At 43.2% G+C, this 20886-nt stretch overlaps 1 protein-coding gene across 7 annotated transcripts; it reads right to left on the bottom strand.

Annotated features, from left to right (window-relative positions):
- Positions 1–1971: 1971 nt before the first annotated feature.
- map6a (microtubule-associated protein 6a) lies at positions 1972–20867 on the bottom strand. 7 transcript variants are annotated; one of them, XM_069722696.1, is made up of 6 exons: positions 20767–20867; positions 19815–20608; positions 7367–7580; positions 6938–7152; positions 3655–3765; positions 1972–2464 (listed from the first exon to the last, which is right to left on the bottom strand). In XM_069722696.1, exons 2-6 carry the CDS (start codon positions 20522–20524, stop codon positions 2317–2319), a joined length of 1398 nt encoding a protein of 465 aa, XP_069578797.1. In that variant the 5' UTR covers positions 20525–20608; positions 20767–20867; the 3' UTR covers positions 1972–2316. The 7 variants fall into 7 exon arrangements, with proteins under 7 accessions (XP_069578797.1, XP_069578798.1, XP_069578796.1 ...); XM_069722697.1 differs by having other exon boundaries at positions 20772–20867; XM_069722695.1 differs by having other exon boundaries at positions 19815–20672; positions 20772–20865.
- Between the last annotated feature and the right edge of the window lie 19 nt (positions 20868–20886).

The following is a 20886-nucleotide window of genomic DNA, read 5'->3' as shown; positions in this document are numbered from 1 at the left end:
GGTTTTAAATGCTTCATCAAGATGGCTGACTTGCTGATTAAGACTGACAGATTGAGAGTGACTTCCCCTCCCCTGGTGCTCGTTAGAGGCGAAAGTCTCTCAGAACACAATTATCCAAATCCCAGCAAATCTTCAGCACCAGTGGAGGCTGTGACGCCTCACCACCTCTGAACCTCGGAGCTCGGCTTTGTTTTATGTGGGCATTGTGTGTATACATGTGCCTGTGAGGCGGATGCGAGCACAGTCATACATATTGTCATTTCCCATAAAGCAAACAGCAGAAATGAAGGGAGGCAAGTCTAATGTGTCTAGTGGGATGTGGAAACAGCTTCTTTACATCCAAAATTCAAAGCAGCTGCTTTCTGAAGTTTCTTCTGCTGTCTGATCCTGTTCTTTAAGCTCGCTTTTACTTCTGTAATAGACTATAAGCCATAAATTAAATATGAGTTGTGGCTTAATGAGATGCTCCTTGTGCTTTTTAAAGAAAGTAGGTGATCCGTTGCTCCTTAGCTTTTGTTGTAGACTTCTGACAGGAGTGCACATAGCAGTAATTCAGTCCCAGTTTTCATCCAGATACATCAGAGCTGTTTGACCAAAATGACCAAAACGTGTCAGTAGCACAAACAATCAAAGAATGTCAAGTTCTGAAATCTGGTATTTAATGGACAGATCTGTGATCTAGTCTGTTCACTGTTTGATCAAAATGTCCTGATTCAAGTCAAAATATTGCCAATTTTAGACAAAGGCGGAGCTATTGTAGCACTACGCGGCTTTAACTTTCTGAGGTTCCCAAAGGACGGTTTAAAAAAGGCTCAAAATCAATGCAGCTGAAAATCTCATCTTTGATACTGCACACATTCTTCTTCCAGTTCTACTGAAGTTTAGTGTCAAACTCTGCACACATCTTTTTGCACAGTGAAGCTCCAATATCCAAGGAAGGTATATTTTTGGAAAACACTTTATAATACAGCTCACAGTTTAGAGTGTAATTTATTTGTATGAGTCAGGTACCAAAATACTGCTAAACAAAATCAGGACTAAAGGGAATGATTGGCCACCTAAAAGGACAAGTTAAATAAATGATATGTATTTTTGTGTACCTATACCTAAAACATGATGATAGAAAGTGAGGAAGCCAGATTTTACAGTTATACCATCAGCAGAAAAGCTGCACCCACAGTACAGGGATTTATTAACATAATCGAAAAAGGTAATATTATTTTAAGATTTGGAGGAAGGACAAGAAGAGAAATGGGTCTAAAATGTTGCATGTTCATCCAGCGCTTGATGATAGGCTGGAGTACAAAGCAAATGTACTTTTGGTCGAATGAAAAGCTATGGAATGTTTCTATTGTTATCTATATTGTTATTGTGTAAAATCTTCAATTACACAATTAGAACAATGTACATCTGCTGTGATATAATTAAATGATGTCCACTTTTCAGTCTTCAATTATGCATTAAGAAAAAGGTTGTTGACACTGTTTTCCACCAGCTTAAGTGCTTTTCCTCCCCCCCCAGTATTTATTAGAATACTTATAGGTGTTGATTACTTTCGTTAAAAATTGTCCAAATGTTTCTCTCTTGTTTATCTCCACTGTACCCACATTTACAATAAGTATCGGTAGGGACTGTCAGTATTTAATCTGTATCTGATTCCTACAATGAAACTGAGCTGTAAATAATGGGCTTGTAAGTGTCACTGCGGAAATATATGTTTGAATCAAATAAGTTATAGCTCCAGTATCTTACAGGCACAACCCCTGAAAATCATTTATAATTGTAGTTTTCCCTTTTGTTGTGGAGTATGACGTCATGCATGTGTCTCCTTTTAACCAAACTACAAGTCTGGAGTCTTTGCTGCATGCTACAATTTTTCTCACTTCACAACTTCCAAACCCATTATATAATGACAATAATATAATGACAATAATCATCTAATGATAATAATTACAATACAGTATGGCAATCTGCAAGTTATGCTTGTTTATTTACACTAAACCAATCAATGTACAGTACAGTTATTTGTAATTATTAAGCACTTCATGGTGTGGTATTGGTACTTATATTGACATATTCTATTCAAACAAATTGCATGAAACCAGTAAATGATATAGCACCTTTGCAATAATGCCATGGGTCAAACAGCCGGGACCCTTGAGGCAGAAGCTGTTTCAAACATGCGTGTTTCAAATACGTGGATTTTCTCTTGGAAAGGACTTTCTTTTTTTGTGGGATTCACCTCTTTTTCTAATACAACTTAAACACTAGGTATTTACAGTACAGAGCAGCAGTCTCTGCATGAAGGTGCATCTGCTACTCAGTCTGGTTCCCATCTAGGGCAAAGCGTACGACTCCGCCGCTCCTCCGAGGCTCAGGTCTCTCCAACAGAGGTTGTGGCTCTCCTCCAGCAGCACCCTGGGAATGACGATGACTGGGTCCGAGAAGCTCGTCTTTAGCATCTCTAGGAGGCAGCACATGGTTAAGACACCAGAGAAGGAGACAGAAAGAGACACACGATGAGGCATTTCTCTCAGGCGGAAGCACAAGTCAGGTTGGGTTGAGCTGAGCTGAGCACCCTGTGACCGCTCATTTCAGATGAAGAAACATGCTTCTTTGCTTGTTTATTTGCCTCAGATACTACGTAAGAATGCCTCAGGACAATCTGCATTGAGATCTGGGACTAACAAATTACGTGACATGTAACTTTGAAAACTTTACAACACTATAAAATGCATTGTGTTGAGGGAATACGGATTTCCAATGATGTACTGGTTCAAAATCTATACTTTAACCCATCCACTTAGTCACAGCACCATTACACACTACAGGATGCCAATAGTGCAATGAGGGTCTCGGGGTGTTCTTTGAAAAGACAGCTTTAAGATGCAGCACACAATGGAAACATCTAGCACATCTGACAGGAAATAAATTAGGAGTACAAAATAGATCATTAACATGCACTTACAATTTCCTTTGAAATGTCTCTTTCCAAAGCAGCGTCGCTTCCCTCATTCCATTCATACTTACCCGTCAGCTTTCATCCATGCTAATATTCATCACATGTTCTCGAGTGAGAGCAAAGCCTAGACCGAATCAGTGAACAGATTGCAGGTCCAACAGAAAACAGTGGCAGCATGCTTTGGGAACAGATTTTAAATGAAAAAAAAAAGTCATAATGTCCTTATAATTATAATGAAACTTTTACCTAAGATGAACATTGCTACAAGGTAAAAAAGAAAGTATTACATGCGTGACCTGTCTCATAAAATGATCGGGGTCCTTCCTGAGTTTAAAATTCAACAATTTAGTCATGCAATGGAAGGTGGGTACATTACAGCAGCTGGCTCAAGAATGGTTGAAGATGACTAAACCTGAGGCCTCCTTAAGAAAAAACACCTTAAGGAACCGTACATGTAGGATGTGACAGCAGGCAGGCAGGCAGACAGCCCCCTTTCAACCCCCTAATCTTGTGTCCATATGGAAGAGAAAAACAGAAGGGACCGGAGATAATGTGGTGGTGCACCAGAACAAACAAAACTGTGCCACTGCATTAGAAAACAAAAGTAAATCACGACTCCATGAGCATGTATGAATGGGAATGAGTGGCATTTGTGGCGCTATTTCTTTTTCTCACTGTTTGCGATTGATTACCTGGGATTGGGTAGTGCACAGCCCCACAGGTGTTGCTTTAGAGTCTGCACCCAGCCAATATCTCGGATTGGCTGGCAGAGTTGTATGTAGTGGTACTGTTTTAGCACAACCCTTCAAATGAATCAGAATGTCACTCATTAGCACAGAACAGATTGGACACAGCATCATCCAAAATGTGACATCCTCAAATACTCTTAACCATGAAACCAGACTAAAGCAAGTGTAACATCACACATACAGTATGCAGTGGTTTTTTTTTTTTTTTTTTTTTTTTGCATCACTTGTACTTTAACCACAGGCCTAAGAAGCACATGACATCTTATTCTGGGATAAGTTTCTGGACATCCTTTTACATGCATGTTGCTCTACAAATCAAATGAGTTCTTAGAATATATTGAGACACAATGCAAAAATAATATATTCTTCAGTTCTCACAGGAGGGCAACATGCAGGGCCTGGTAAAAGTGTCAGAGCTCATGCCAGAATGCGGCGCAATCTTGGATAAGCATAGAAAGAAGTTGTGGGAGCAAAATTCTCTTCCATGTGGATCTGATTCATAAATGTTTTGTCTGTCACAAAGACAAGGACTGGGACAGGAGAAACGCTGACAGACACCTGCAATCACTAATCTTTCACTGTTCCTCTTAACAAAAAGAAGCAAGGAAGACACTGCTTTTTCTGCTTTTTGAATTTATTTGTAATGTTTCATTAAATATGAGCAAGCAGATAGAATCACAAACACGTCACAGTTTTTTTTTTTTTTTTTTTTTTTTTTTTTTTGTTGCCCAACACATAACTTTCTTTACCGTACTTTCTATCCTTATTTATCTAGTAAACACAGAGATAGCACCGGGTGTGTGGTGTGCTAAGCACGGTTTACATTTACTGCCCCTAGAAGCCCCCCCCTTGTGTTACATGACAAAGCGTCCCCCAACCAAAGGCTGCAAAATGGGAATGACTTTGGGTGCTCATCCCTGACGGGGCGCGTGATCAGCTCGGACACATGGTGGTGGTGGTGGTGGTGGTGGTGGTGATGGTGGTGGTGATGGTTGCTGCTGCGTCAGACGCCACACTAAACAGAGATGGTACGGTTGCCCATTTAGCATGGATGGAAAGATGCTGAGTAGCAAAAGCTAATGAGAACAGTGAGGTATGTGTGTGTGTGTGTGGGAGTGTGATTAACCCATGACAGTCCTCTTCTAGTCCAAAACAAGGATATGTGTATATATATATATATATATATATATATATATATATATATATATATATATATATATATGTATGCATATATATGTATGTACATATACATACATATATATGCTTGGACTTGGAGAAAGCAGCTGGATGCTTTGGACTGCGTGTAGAGTGGCACTCAGCCCACATGTAGCCCTGCTATCATATATAGACAAATATAAACTATACATACAAGGGAGGTTATAATTAGTTCTAACAGATAAACAGCATCAACAATATTACTACCCCCCCTCCCCCTCTTTTCTTCAACACAGCTCTCTGAGGACATTTGGATTAACCAGAATTTTTCACCTTCATGTTGAACTTGCAAAAATAAATCCAGAATAGAACCAACATTTTATTAATAAACTCAGCCTCATCAAACCAGTTTTTGGCCTTGAAATTTGGGTAAAACAAGCAGAATATGGATTGAGAAACAAGAGAGTGATGCACAGTATAATCCGAGTTACACTGACCATTACATCACTGTGTCCCTATTGGTTTATTTTGGAATACAAAAAGATAATATGAGAAGTATATTTGGATTATACCCTAAATACAAACAAATGTGACAAATGGCAGCGAATTCTTCCTGATTTATTTGGAACGCTAACCTGCGCTTCAGCCAAACAGCTCCTTCTTTAAAGGTGATGGAAAAATGGCTATTGAAGCAGCAACATGGCCCATGGCAGCCTAATCACATCGGCTACGGTCACCCTCGGCAGAGTGCACGACAAAAAAAGGAGGCGTGTGTGTGTGTGTGTGTGTGTGTGTGTGTGTGTGTGTGTGTGTGTGTGTGTGTGTGTGTGTGTGTGTGTGTGTGTGCCTGAGTGCACGCCGTAGAACTGCTGCTTCACTGGGGGGATCCGCCTTGTTAGTAAAGACCGTGTTGGGGGTGATTACACGGAGTTATGGCCAGTGAGACTGACAGCTCAGTGCGCTGCGTGCTTGGCAGACGGGATACAAACACACACACCGCTCAAAACAACATTCTCCAGCTCCACTCAACTCATCCCCGTCTGGTTCTGAGAAGTGGTGTTACTCTAATGTTAAATGTGATTATCTCATTCGGTGAGAATACCCAGCTGCTATGTAAATAACTGGTGTGTAATGCATAATCAGTCCAGTGTGACCCAGATGGGCCGCTGGCAACACATTTTGTGTTACAAAACAGCACTGTATGAATGGGCTTCACGTGAAGAGAGCAAATGCTAAATGGGAGGACGAGCTTGGGATGAAGCGAAAGCAATTTTCTGGAGCCAACAACAGAGTTTAGTTCAATATGAGACATTGCATTACAAAATAACATAGAACAATGCTTTGATGGTGATACAGCCCGACACAGACTCTTAAGCACCATGAACAGACAACAGTAGCAGAGATAACAGAGCAGGTACAAAACAAGCCGTGGATCAGACACTCATCATGATTAACCAAGCAGGACACTTATCAAAGATTTTCAGATTTGCTGTTAATTTGTGCAGAAATCATTTTCAAAGTGCCAATTGGATTTACTTTCTCCAAAAAAAAAAAAAAAAAAAGAAGCAGATGAAAAAGCAGAAACAAATCTCTGATAAACGCAACAAAGCAATCTGTTTCGTTGATCAAAGCCAACCCTTCAGAATTGCTTGTCACTGGGCCCATGCAACAAGAGCCATCCATTGGCTAGCCAGACAGCCAGTCGCCATGGCAACCTGGAGTTGGAGGCGAGTGGAGGGGGGGGGCGGGTGGCTTCAAATGGCAGAGAAGGAAGAGGATGGTCCCGCCCACTCGTTACTATAGCGATCTAGTACATAGCGGGAGGAGCAATGGCATGTCATGTTCAAACCGCGACATCTTATTGTGTATTATTGTATTGTATGTGTTACTGTACAAAAGGTAGCCAAGAGGTAGTGACAGAGGACAGAGAAGAAGAAGAAGAGAGTGGAAGTGAGAGAAGAAGAGGAAGATGAGAACAAAGAGGAGAACTTTGAATCAATTTTGCAGCCTCTGTGTTAGTTTTACCCACAAAATAAGAAAGAAAAGGAGAAGGAGTGCTTAATGGTTTTACTCTTTTGCCTCAGCCAGTTTGTTGTTCATCTCTTTACTTTTCTCCTTGTCCCCCACCGTCGGCCGGTTCTCAGGCTGGTTCTCCGAGGTGGTCTTCTTGGAGCCCCTCAGCGTGGCGCTCTGCTTGTCTTTGGCTTTCTTTGCTGGCTTGGCCTGGCCTGCCGCTGTGGCTCCAGACTTTTTGGGTTTAGAGCGAGAGGGACTATACCTGTCAACCTGAGGAGGTCGGATAGCGGAGAAGAGATTCCTGAGCTGAAATGACTCAGTTATGGCGAGATACTTCTAAAACTGTGTCGTGCAATGAGATGAACATGGTAAGAATTTTCACAACATTTCAGTAATATAAATATATATTTCAGCCCTCATTTGTGGCCCCCGTTACTAGATTGATTTAAAGCCGTATTGCAAAGTCGGACTGGTGCGCTCTCACCTGTTTGCTGGGGTCTATGTAGGGCTCACTGTACAAGCTGCGTATCCTCCGCCTGTCCCGGGCCTTGTTGTCGGCGGGCTGCAGCGGGGCTTGGCCCCTGAAGTTGGCACTATAGCTGGTCTCCAGGCTCGTCCTCTCGTGCGGTGGCAGGTACTGGGACTTGGCCCGGATCATCTTTACCGGCTTCACATCTCTGTAAGCCTTGAACTCAGTTCTGTCGGGAAAAGAAACGGGAAATCAGCAAGCGTGAGAAAACATACTTTGCTGTCGGCTTTTTCAGCGGTGTCAACATTCTTATCGTTATCTTTCACCAAGAATGCAGAAAGATAACGATAAGAATGTCTGTCTGTTGAATATACAGCCAGGGGATGGTTAGCTGAGCTCAGCATAAAGACTGAACGGAGAGGGGAATCTTTGCTGGTTGTCTGGCAATGTCCTGGTAACACAAGACTTCAGGAAGTCAATGCACCAAGGAAATAAACAACAACAACAAATAACCTGCACATGACACCCTGTATTTCAGTGTGTGTGTATTTTACTCTTTTTTTTTCTTTGCTGGACCGTCATTTGAAGGAATTCTATAAAATACAGTGTATATATTACTTTTATTGTGGAAACAATGACACCCGTTTTTATTAATGCAAAAAAATGAAAGAAGTGGTGCATTACTACTGTGGAGCAGAGTATGTGAGAGGTATTGCAGGTGGGAGGAGGTCTGCACCACAGTCTGATGGTGCGATACAGTGTCGTCCTCACACAGCAGTTCTGAAGAAGGTCAGCAGTATGGTATCCACACAGCAGGCTGGCCTGCAGCATATGATCCGCATCAGCCGCTCAAAGATGTATTAATATACACGATGTAACACAAAGGACAACCGCAGCTTCTGGATACCGAGATGCATAATAAAGGACTGGTTTCAGATCAAAATAGTTTTTGTCTCGATTGATAAATCACCATTTTAATTGTTGCATATATCACTTTATCATTAATACAGAGAAAAAAAATACAGAAATTTGGCTTACAGAAATCTAGAAATCCTTTTCTTTAATGTTGCTTTTTGTAGGGCTGTTTGCTCTTCATTTAAAAAGTCTATTGATTGATATATTATGAGACAAATCCATATAAATATATGGATGTTTTTATGCTGCTCTCAAATAGATTTGAATCTTAACGCAACTTTTCCTTAATTATAAAAGTCAATAAAAAATAAAAAAAGGAAGAATGAACTATATTTGAACAGGAAGCGTTAGTCTGGTGGTCTGGTCATGACTGATTTTTCTGTGGTTTGTATACTCAGATCCATTTTTATTAGTATGTATAATCACAGCATGAACTGCAATTTTGCACATCTTAACAGTCACATAAAACTGTTAAACCTACATTTTGTGTGGATCGTGGACAGTCAGGTTTTTTTTCCTCTTGATACGTGAATGGCTTTGTTGCCAATTTCCAGAGTTCGACACACAATGTGATGTGAGTTCTCTGCTCAGGCCCATGCTGAAATCAGAAAATGCACCACTGATCACAAAAACGCCTGGAATTCAGGTGCTTTACGGTGATCAAGCGATGTAACTTCAAATATTTACCCATGAAGGTTAAAGCTTCCCCGTGCTCCGAGCCCGTCACGGTGCTGCGCTCCGTTTTCACGCAGAAGGAGCGGTTTTGGACATTTTTGACTGCCCTTCATAGTTTATCGAGAAAAGAGTCAGCATTAAACAGATTTAAATTGTCTCCGCACAAAGTCGAACGCAACTGCAGTCGAGGCTCAGTGAAGCGTTCCTGTTGTCTGAGTGAAGACGGCGGAGCAGACGAGGTCGGGCTGCTGTACGCCTCATTAGAACAAATGATAAGCCCGAGTCACGGGGAAAGATACACAATCACTAACTGGAAACAGCCTCGGAGGCCAAGTGATCCAGAGACAGGTGCTTCTGATGAGTTGCATTGTGGAAAGCGAGCTCTGATATTTATAGCTGAGCTGCATGACTTTGCATTCGAGTGCGAAAGCTATGGCTCTGACCGCTAATGTTTCTGGGATGGCAGGCAGGAGGGAAACCATCAACAACAACAACAACAACAACAACAACAACAGAATGTGTCAAAGTGAGGCTCAGTCCTGGATTCAGAGGACTCAACACTATTGAAGTAAGTTTGTGGTTGGTCGTCCGTGACGGGACCGTTCACTCATTTGCACTTCAGGATTGAGTTTAAATTGAGATTTCTGATACTAATCATAATAATTTTGCAGCATCACTTTCATGGAGGTTTTAACAGAAGGTGGGAAGAAGGAGGCGGCGCTGTGTTTTAAGGTGGACGGAGGTCTGTGACTGTTCCTGTTGTGTGCCAACACTGGTTCGAGATTCTTCCTGCTTTGTGCACGTCACTGAAACAGGAGCCGTCTTTTTGATCCACCCTCATCAGTAACTACGTACTTAAACCATATCCACACTGACATTTGCTTCCTCACAGACTGTTAGATCCATGCGATTACCCCAGACCTCCTTACTGAGCAGACTTTATCACTGTTCATGCTTCCATTATATTCCAAACATTACCTTGTTCTGCATGAACTTTTCACACCTTGGTGAGGCTGACACACCAAGCACACTTGACAGGTGTACCGGGCTGCATGGGAACTACTTTTCCTGCACTACACTAAAGTAAATTCACACACTGGCAATTTGAGGACTCAGGATAAAATGGTGCACTACAACCTACAGTGAATGGGAAGTGATTTTGAAGCCTCCACCTGTGCTAGGAGCTTTATGAGGCTGTACAAGCTAAATGCTAATGTCACCGTGCTAACATTCTCACAAGGACAATGCTGATATGTTGAGGGTAAAAGAGATCATCTTAGCATGTCAACATTTGCTCATTAGAAACACAAGCTTTGGAGGTGAAGTAACTCGAATTCATCAAAAAACAGACCAACACTGGCATCCTAATAGAAAAATAAAAAAAAATATATGAATTTCACTATCTGTTATCTAAGGTGCTCAAGTATTTCATCTAACCTTTGTGAAACGGTCTCACCAAAACAACAATAAATACAACTGACATTTTACAATGGATTTTTAATTAAAAGTCAAGGTGATTTATCTTACAAAGTCTCATCTAAATATATCATTATTTTCCATTCATCTAAACTTACATTAGCTGTCACGCAGTAACATTTAAGCTGTCCATTCATTAAACAGAACCAACGCATAAAATGTCCCGTTATCGTGACGTGAAAAGAAAGTTATTTACGACACGAAGGCTGGTGACAGCGACAGGGCTGCTGAATACAGAAATCCCCTCCTCCAATGGTACAGAGGAGAGGTGGAAATCACACAGAGAGCCATTACATAACGGGACTGAAGTCCACTGTGAATGCTCGGCCGGGGCCAAGAAGCCACGATGCAAAGACAGGTTATACAACAATGTCCGAGGCCAAGAGTATAAAGTGTCCACATGACACCACAGGCTGTGTGTATGTAAAAGAAAAAGACAGAGAGAGACGAATGTGAGCGCAGACAGGGTTGGCAGTGTAAAACACCGGCCTGTACTGTAACATCGCTGCTATTCATGAACATATGACTGCGCAACAATAAAGCCTGTGTCTCTGAGGTCAGCGTGTACTCGGTACGTGATTAAAAATGAACGTTGAAAAAAGCTTTCTTGGTTCAGTAGCTGTCTTGTCACGAAGCTGCATCGAGCTCCCGCGCACCGAATGAATGTGGAAACGTAGCGGCGTGAGGTTCACGCGCGACGCGTCCACTCTGCGCGATGACGTTGAAGTAAAGCTTTTTTCTTTTCTAGCTATAGTTGCAGCGTTGGTTGAGTTTTGGCGCACATGGCGGTCAAGACCGATTGGTTAAATGCTGACTCAGCAGTTTCCAAATGAACCCGAGGCCTACGCCCATTAGGATGCAACAGCTGGAGGCCATTCCCTATACAGCATCGCCAGACCCATAATAATCACGCAGTGACTTTGGGTCAGACTGTCGGAACAACGTCCCAAATACATGAAGGGGAGAAGAGCCGTGTGCTGAGCTTTGATTTTGACAGATTTACAGTGAGGCTCCTGCTGTCAGAAAATAGTGACACATACGGAGGCATTTTCTACAACCCAACTTGATGCCTCGAGTTGCTTTTTTTAACACTCCAAAAAAAAAAAAAAAATCAAAGATATTCTGCTTATTATTACTTAAAACAATGGCCCCGCAGAAAATGCATTATTCAGAAGCTGTAACCAGAAAATAATTGGCATTTCTGCTGTCAACATGATTTATGATGATTTATTATTATTTATTGATTCACAATCTACGTTTTCAGCTTAAAAATGAAATGACCCGCCCCATCTATTTTCTCTTTTTATAACTATTTCTCTGTTTTCTTTCTTTCTTTTGGTAAATGTAGTCTCCGTCTGAGTCACTGAGGCCCAGGATGTGCTAATGTACCGCCCGGTATTCCACACTGTGTGACTGAAGCTGCTTTGGGGGTGCTGACCCTGCTGACCCGCTGTGGTGGAGGGGCAGTGAGACCTCATCACTACAACCAAACGCTGCCACTGACTGGGCTGGAACGGCGCCAGAGTTCAGCACCGCTCGGTTTCATCCAACCCTGCTCTTAACATGGCACAATCTGGACCTTTCACAGGGGGAGACGTAGAAGAGTAATTAAAACAAAAAGCCTGCAAATGTGGAATCAAACGGTGTCGAGATGTACATGTTGAACTGACACATTATTATTATTATTATTATTATTATTATTGACAGGACACAGAAGGCCAGCCAGGAGTAGGGTACAAAAATAAAGTCACATTAAATTTCCTTCTGTAAAGGAAAAAAAAAAAAAAAAAAAATCTAACTGGGTTTTACAACATTAATCAATAATTTGAATCTAGCCTTTTTTTTTGCAGTGGCAACTTCCAGGGGTGTAAATGTAAATAATATACAGGAAGAACTTCAATTAGTTCAAACAGCAGCATATGGCTGGATGGGTATGAAGCGCAGAGGGCTCTTAATTTGAAATGGTATTTGGCCTAATAATGGCAACTTCATCAGTCAGTTATGTGACTAATGGTGGAACTTTATCACTGAAACAGTTACTCGCTAACAAAAACAAAAATGTCAACATGGTGCAAGACGAATATTAAGGAGATCACCAAAGTCAAGAGGAGAGATTATGAATGTGTGTACAAAATGGGTTGACAATATATATCAGATTTAATCAGAGTTCAGATTCGTACAAAAGTACAAAAACAGACAGACAAACTAAACACGGGGAGAGCAGGCTGAGGCAGAATCCAGATCACAGGCAAGGTCCAAAAAACAATCAAGGCCCAAACAAAGAAACAAACCACTGGCACTATAAGAAATGGCACTATAGGCACAAAGACAACCTGGCAAAGCTGGCGTCCTGTGACTGGAGGTATAAATACTGAAAGGCTGCTCAGTGGGAAGATGAAGTGATGCAGCAGCCTTTTTACTTCAATGGTTTACAAAACACTTTACAATCTTTGTCTTTAATTCACACATTTTCCTTGTGGCTGTCTTCAAGTATACCACCTTTATGTGTAGGCACAGTTTGGACCACACACACACACACACACACACACACACACACACACACACACACACACACACACACACACACACACACACACACACACACACACACACACACACACACACACACACACACACACAGAGCTGGCATGCGAAGTACTTGCCTCCAGTGCCTTGCCCATGAGGCTGTCAGGATGCTGAACTCTCTCCCCTCTCCCCCATAAACTCTGAACTTTTGCACTATGGACCCATATTTGCCCTACGTTGTCTGACTTATTGTTTTTTGGTTATATTTATGCTTTGCTTGTTCTGTTTATTATTTTGCAAACTGTGGGACTGTGACAAACAGTTATTCGATCCATCTGCATGTCATGCTGTGAATTCCCATTCAAGAAGTTGAAGTTGAAGCCAAAACTGTGACAGAAACCCGTGCAGGAGGTTTTTAGATGTGATACTCTGGATCGAAGTTCTAAACCAACACGGGTAGCCTCCGTTGTTTTAGTCTCACATCCATCTGTCCATTCGAATCACAATCCAACTGAAGTCATGACAACATGTCCATGAGTGCTGTGATAACAAACTAAATGAGCAATTAACTACTAGACTAACAAAAACTGAATCGCCAGCTACAGTATTTTTATCCATCACTTTCAAATGAGATGATTTGCAGCTCCGTCCATATATGAATGCAGCATAACAATAACTTTTGCCTTTTATCGGTTACCCTGTGTTACAGTGGACGTTAAAATTACATAAGCTGACACAGCTGGCTCAAATTTCTGGTCATTTGTCCCTCGTGGTGACTCGGACTCTAATTCTACACGCGTGCTGGCAGGAGATAAAGAGCTGGCCGGCTTCTCTCCGAGTAATCCAGCGGATCGATCTGCAGTCGCACAGCTTCACCTCCTCAGTGTTTCTTGGTGTGTCAGCTGGTTCGGATTCTGGCTTCTACTCAATACTCCCTCCTTCCTTCGGGGTTAGTTGGCCTCCACTCAATCTCGCAGCCTCTCCGTAGCCTCTCAGGCTGTGGCTCAGTGCAAACCGTAAATTATGGCATTAGAGAGGGACTCTTAATGGGTCACGTAGGATGGCTGCCATGCTAATTTTTTACAAGCCAATGGCAACAAGTCCAGACTCTGCTCATTTAGCCAGACACAACAATCACAGAACAAACAGCAAAGGCACAACTTTAAATCTTCCAGTGAAGTAATGCACCATAGTAATAATAAAGCAGCAAGTTGGTGATTTCAGTGGTTTCAGATATTACCAACGGTCAGTGTTTAGTTACAACTTTGTTACAGTATCTTACATAATGCAGTCATATCCACGATCAAATCAGAGGATATGTCCTTGGAATTTTACTGTAATCAGATATGACAAAATCAGATTAGACCGGTTACATAAGACAGTTAGATTTTAATGGGCAGAGCGCTGGACTGATGTGACGACTGGACGTCACCGGAGATCTCAGGATTACAATCGGGGAACAATATGTGGAAATCCACCACAACTAAAGCACACCGATTGTATTTTCAGGAAGCAAAAAAAATAAATAAAAAAGCAGTTTTAGAGAAGAACTCTTTCCTCGTTCCTCCCCGACTCTCCGAATCAGAGCTGAGGCCGAAAGGGTGTTTCTGCATTCAGTGCTTGTCAGTAGAAACATGAGGCTTTGCAGACTTCCTAAGAGGATCATTTTTAAATCCACCAGAATCCATTGGCTCCTTTACTGCGTACTGTCTGCTACCGCGTATCGTATGTTCTGTAAACGTGACATAAAAGACAGTTTTTTAAACAGAGTTTATCGGGCGTCATTGTCTTAAAGGAACGAGGGATTTGTGTGCTGAGCCGAGAAATACGAGAGAAGAAATTCAAAAGAAGAAGCCCCTGAGATTTTACTGCTGGAAATATGTCAAATGATGATACATGACACAGATTAAAATTCATGCCACTGTAGTCTCTGAACTCGGTGAACCTGCTCTACGAGCTCACTGTTAAACAGTACTCGTGTTCATTTTCTTGACGTTTCTTTTTGCGGTCTTCTCTTTGAAAGTCTCTTACTTCAGGACGCACGTCGCATAATGCAACAAATAACGCTGACAAGATGAACAATGGTCTTTTGTCTTTTACAGCAGTACTGCTAACAAAAAGCAAACACTAACGAAGACTCTGACGGCAGCCACCGCCTGAGACACCCGGCTTCTTCTCATGCAAAACTGGCATTTTAAACATCATGCAGCGAGTTGGCGGTGAGATGAAGGTTGGATGGGACTTGTGACTGGAAGGACGGTGGTTGAAAATGAATAGTTCACACAGCGGTTGGCCGGAAGGAACTCTAGTTGCCTTTAGCTTTTTCCCAGGTGCACTGCAGAAGGAGAACCTTTGTGTTCAGCCAGCTCTCTGTGGCCAAATAAGAGTTCAGAATAGAAAGCTGAGGGGAACATGGCTCCATGTTTAATCAGCACAAAGTTATGGACTTCAAACACTTTGTACTGTAAGTGTAGCCTGACCAATACACGGCTACCAACATCTACCTTACTACGATGCAGCTGATACTTATATTGTACATTATAACACAAACATTAGAAAGATACCTTAAAGATGAATTGCAGTTTTTTTCCACCTCATGTATTTCCCATTAATATAGCTGTTAGTACTCTATGGGTCATGCTAATTTGCAGAGTCGCACAAAACAGTGTGCGAACAGCATTTATTGGGGCAAAAAACACCAACAGACAAACAGCCAACAGACAAAAAAACAGCTGTTCCAGGTTTCTAATTTCTGTGTTTAGTTTTTGGTTAAATTGAAAAAAACTGATGGTGTTTTTGTCAGGATCCCTGTCTGACCCTGGTCTGTCTCCATCTGTTTTGTCCCCAGTCGCTTCTCCTCGTGTGTGCCGTCATTCCCCTGTCTGTTTGTTATTGTCCTCCCATGTGTTCTGTGTCCTCCTCTCCCCACCTCCCGTCACCTCCCATGGCCACAACCCTCACCGGTCTGTGCAGCTGCCACCACTTTCTCTGACCACCACCTGCAGGTGGCTCATTCAATTGATCACCTCCCCGGACTATATCTACCTGCAGTCATCTAGTGTCGGTCCATACTGCCAGTAAGAGGTTGTCACTACTAGTCACCGCTCGGCTCCCGCTCCTGCAATCAGTCAATGCTCCCAATCTCAGCTGATCACCAAAGCTAAGCAGGGTCAGGCCTGTTAGTACTTGGATGGGAGACCACCTGGGAGTACCAGGTGCCTTGGAGCTACCAGCCAGCAGAGTCGGTGGAGTTTCCCTCCCGACTCGGGAGGAGTAGAGGGAAGACTTTAGGTACCTGGTCTGTACCAAAATAAAGACTGTTTTGGAACTTTGACGCGTGTCTGCGTTTGGGTCCAGTCCAACACCACATCATAACAGAATGGACTGACCATTTATGGACCCAGCGGCCACAGACTCGGGTCCCAAGTACATGACTTTATTTCAGTATTCAGCTCTGGCCTTCTGGGACCCCCCCAGGAGGGGCTGACGCCGGGGTCACCGGTCCCGCCGCCCAGCGGGTTCCTGCCCGGCGACGCCCCTAGCCTCGGGTTTTGTGGACTACAGCCCCGTCAGTCGCCACGACAGAGCCTTCAGCCGCAACGACAGAGTCTCTACCCCCGCAGCCCCGACAAGAGATTCAGACGCCATTCAGGCCAGGGAGTTGGTCCGTTGGGTCTTACAGGGCGGGCTACAGGGCAAAGACGCCGTCACTCCTGTTCCTGTCTCAGGACGGGTCGCCGACCCCGGGCCACCAGCTTCTGACTGGGTCAACAACGCCGCTCCTTCGTTTCCTGAGTCCAGCCAGGTCGACGACCCCGCCCCTCCGTTTCCTGTCACCGGACGGGTTGCCAACACCCCGCCTCCTGTCACAGCCTCCGGCTTGGTCGATGCCCCGCCTCCAGCTACCAGTCGGCGCTACCAGTCGGAGCTACCAGTCGGAGCCTGTCCCACCAGCTGTCCGTCCCTCTGCTCCTGATTCAGCTACCAGTCAGCAGAGTCGGTGGAGTTTCCCTCCCGACTCGGGAGGAGTAGAGGGAAGACTTTAGGTACCTGGTCTGTACCAAAATAAAGACTGTTTTGGAACTTTGACCCGTGTCTGTGTCTGCGTTTTAATCCACTCCAACACCACATCATAACAGTTTTTTGGAAAGCTGCAAGGAGCTCACGCTTTCTGCCCCCATGAATACCGTTTTGTGTGACTCTTTGTTTCTCCGAATCTCTACAATGGAATGGAGGTGCAGAATTACATACAGTATGCAGAGTTAACCGAGTTAAAACCATCCATGAAGAACAAAAAACAATTCTTTCATCTCCGCAGTGTTGCCAAGATCAGGAACATCCTGTCTCGGCGCGATGGGGAGACATGAATCCATGTGTATATGTTACTTCCTGGCTGGACTACAGTAATTCTTTATCGTCAGGATGTCCCGGTCGCTCGCTGAAAAGTCTCCAGTGGATTCAAAATGCTGCTGTGATAGTGCTGACTGCAGTTGACCAGAGAGAAAAAATGTCCCCCATTTTAACTTCCCTACAATGACTTGCAATTAAATCCAGAATAGAATTTAAAATTCTGCTTTCATTTAAGATCTCGAGGGTACGAAGTTCTCTTCATAAGGACAAAGAGAATTGTACAGTACATAACTAAAATCCTTAGTTCTCCACTACCATTTCCTTGATATTTAAATGTGGCTGTTCTTTGTGTTTGTAATGTGTATTGGGACCATGTGCCATTTGGATTTTTCACTGTAAATAAATACAAATTATACTGTATCCCAAATTAACCACTTGATCAACATTAGCACCTGATAAAAATGTTTTTGTGACCACTGGTAAGCGTACATTTGAAATTTCACCACTGACCCGAGCACCTTGTCACAAGACAATAGTGCTATGTTAACATCTTGACAGTGACGATGCTAATATGCCGATTGTCTTTGTCTCCTCTCCTTGCTGGAGACGGCAGACAGTTTTGGTGCAGTTTGAAAAATTTGACAAAATAAGGCGTTTATGAGGCGATAGTTTATGAAACCCTGAGTTTTTATCAACTGGACGCCATCTGCCTGTAATCAGAGTTTTTAAAGCAATACAGTCTGTTATCCTGTGAACAGAACGTTAACATAAGATTGTGTTTAACAGCCAAAACACAAAGTAGATCAAAACATCACATTTGAAAGGTGAAATGTCATTTTACAAAAGCATGTTGTCAGAATACATTATTTCAGGCAAACTGTAGTAAAATGAGTTACGTTTCTCTTTTACATGTGGGATTAGGTTTGTAAAATGTTAGCGTAACATAAAAATATGATTATTGATATTGTGATATTAACTTCAAACATTTCCCCATGCATTAATTGAGGGATAATTTCACCTGCAGGAATTGTCCTGTGCTATTAGCCTATTTGTTATAGGTTAGTAATGAAAAGAATGACTTGGAAAAACATCATAACATACTGTACTTTAACACAAATATTTTTTTCTGTAGGTGTATGTGTGTGTGTGTGTGCTTAAGCGTGTGCACACTATCCGTGGCATTACCCCACAGTTGACCTGCTTTGAGTGTGCTGGCAGCGGAAGACAGAGGGGCTGACTGGGCTTCTGCTTGTCACGGTGCAGCCATTTCATGCCATGTGGGGGTAAAGAGCCCTGAGCTGCACCCTGCCGACGTCTCCACAACACAGGCACGCCAGCGAGGCCCCAAACAGCTGGAAAACTCCCTCCCTGATCTCACACAGCGCCACTACCACAAGAGTCCCACTTCAGCCAGGCTTCCTACCCCCCCCCCCAGACCACACCTACATTCTGTGACGCATTTCTTTTTTGAGTGAACAACGTGAACTAAACACTTTTTTCAATGGAAGGATTTAAAGGAGGTTTTTTTTTTTTTTTTTAAGATAAGACCAAGAATAAGAAGTCGAATACTTCTTATTGCAGCGGTCACAAAAAAAAGTACAAAAATCCAGGTTTGAGTGTGTAATGGATTTCAAATATCACATAGCCTCACACTCTCACAACCACCGGCCTTCAGTAAATGTGAAAGCCACCGATAAAAAGCAGGCTGAGCTTCGAGAAGCGAATGTCCAGCGACAGTGAGGTGCATGATTTGATGTTCATACATCCACCAGTCACCATCATCCTTGGGAACATTGCATAATAGGACAGAGATTAGCCCCCTAGACATAAACATCAGCGTTTGACCCCACACCGACCTTTCCAGTCAATTAACCTATTATTATTATTATTATTATTAACCAATTACCTTCTGTGCAGAAAATACAATCCGACTGCCATGTAATTCAAATGCTGTGTGTGAATTAGTTTGTGATACAAAAACAATTAAGTACTGTATTGTGGAAAGATTCTAAATGATCAGGCCTGCAGAGCTAGACAGACACCCAAACTAGTGGATTTCCTCTTTGGCAACGTATCTTCTCCATTAAAGGTTTGGATAGGAACCTTCAATTAATGAGGAACTGTATGAACATGATTCAGCAGAAAAATTGTGTGTGTGTGTGTGTGTGTGTGTGTGTGTGGGGGGGGGGTGTTGGAGCTGTTGGTGTTTTGTTCTTTTTGCTGAAGGAAGGTTTGTTGACAGTTGGTGGCTCACAGTAGAGAAACATGTGGGACAACAATGTAAATGTGTCATATAATGTGACAATAACTCCTTTTTGTTTGTTTTTTGTTTTTTCATAATGAATTGCACTTTTATTGTGTAATTCAGTGACTAAGTGAAAACAAATTCATTTTAAAATGAAGTGCATTAATTATATAATGTTATATTGGCCTACTTTAAAATAACAGTTTTGACCCCTTCATGGACAGCCAGGGGCTGTGGTCAACACACACACCAGTGAAGGACAGTGTATAAACTCACTTGTAGGAGCTACCGGCTGATATCTCTTCTTTGATCTGTCTGTTGACCGCATCCGCTGCGGCCCTCCCTCTGCCCTCTCCTTCCACCTTCAGGACTACTTTCTTCTCACCCTCGGGCTTATTGGGACGTTTTTTCCTCTCTTGACCCTGCACGAGGTCTTTCTCCTGCACCTTATCAGCGATGGCACTCTTCTCCACGCCACTGTCCACATCTGCCAGCACCACGTGCTGCTTAGTGTGCCTGGACCTGTCCGGTGCCCGGTCGTCGCCGGTCTGAGGGGGTTTGGGTATCCAGGGGTGGTCGTACCTTTTCGGGATGGGCCAGGGCTTGAAGTCCTTCTGGTACTGGGTCTTGCTGTTGAACGGTGTTTCTGGTTCGTGGTACTGGTTCTTGGGTTTACAGCTCGGTTCGGGTCGCACTTTCCAGTGTTTAAAGTCCTCGCGCATCACCGAACTACACACGCGCTCCTCGGAGACGCATCTCCGAGGCGCGCGTGCTGCTATAGCTGTACGGGTCTCTGCACGAGACGGCTGCGTTTCTATGGCGACCCGGGCCTGGGGAGGGTGGAGCGGCGGCTGCAGCTGGATATGCTGCATCTCAGAGGCGTCCGTGTACTTGGTGAAGACCAAAGGCACCGCAATGTCAGCCTTGTCCAGCTGGTTCCAGAAGCGGGCCATGCAGCACGCCCTGCTGATACAGGGCCACGCCATGGTGAAGAGTGTAGAGCTCCGTTACCGCACAATTTCTATGGGTCCGAAACGACGGAAAAAAATATGCCTCCACACTCCGGTATCCTGATAGGGAAAAAAAAAAAAAATCAAGATGTCCGTACGTCAGGCTGCACGGATGGCTCCAAAGCTGTTGACGTTAAACTCGGTTATTAAGTAAATCCATTGTGCTTGCAGAATATAACCTACTGGTGCAGATTTAAATGAATTTATGAAAAACCAACCGTACAAACGTCTGCTGTGCTTCGTCCGCTCTGTCAGCACGTCCTGCTACATCACTCCACGGCAGGGCACTGCAAGCACAACGGCCCCGCCCGCCTGCTCAGCATCCCGGACACACAAAT

This window comes from Brachyistius frenatus, unplaced genomic scaffold, assembly GCF_029030835.1.
Source record: "Brachyistius frenatus isolate BFR_SWC_R1_liver_20210118 unplaced genomic scaffold, ASM2903083v1 Contig_301, whole genome shotgun sequence".
NCBI classification, from domain to species: Eukaryota; Metazoa; Chordata; class Actinopteri; family Embiotocidae; genus Brachyistius; species Brachyistius frenatus.
This window is presented reverse-complemented; position numbering and strand designations above follow the sequence as displayed.

Coding starts and splice junctions, on each gene's coding strand:
- map6a (XM_069722696.1), bottom strand. CDS start 20,524: ATGGCGTGGCCCTGTATCAGCAGGGCGTGCTGCATGGCCCGCTTCTGG. Junction 7,581..19,814: donor TCAGCCGGTAGCTCCTACAA/GTGAGTTTATAC, acceptor TTTTCCCGACAG/AACTGAGTTCAAGGCTTACA. Junction 7,153..7,366: donor ACATAGACCCCAGCAAACAG/GTGAGAGCGCAC, acceptor CGACCTCCTCAG/GTTGACAGGTATAGTCCCTC.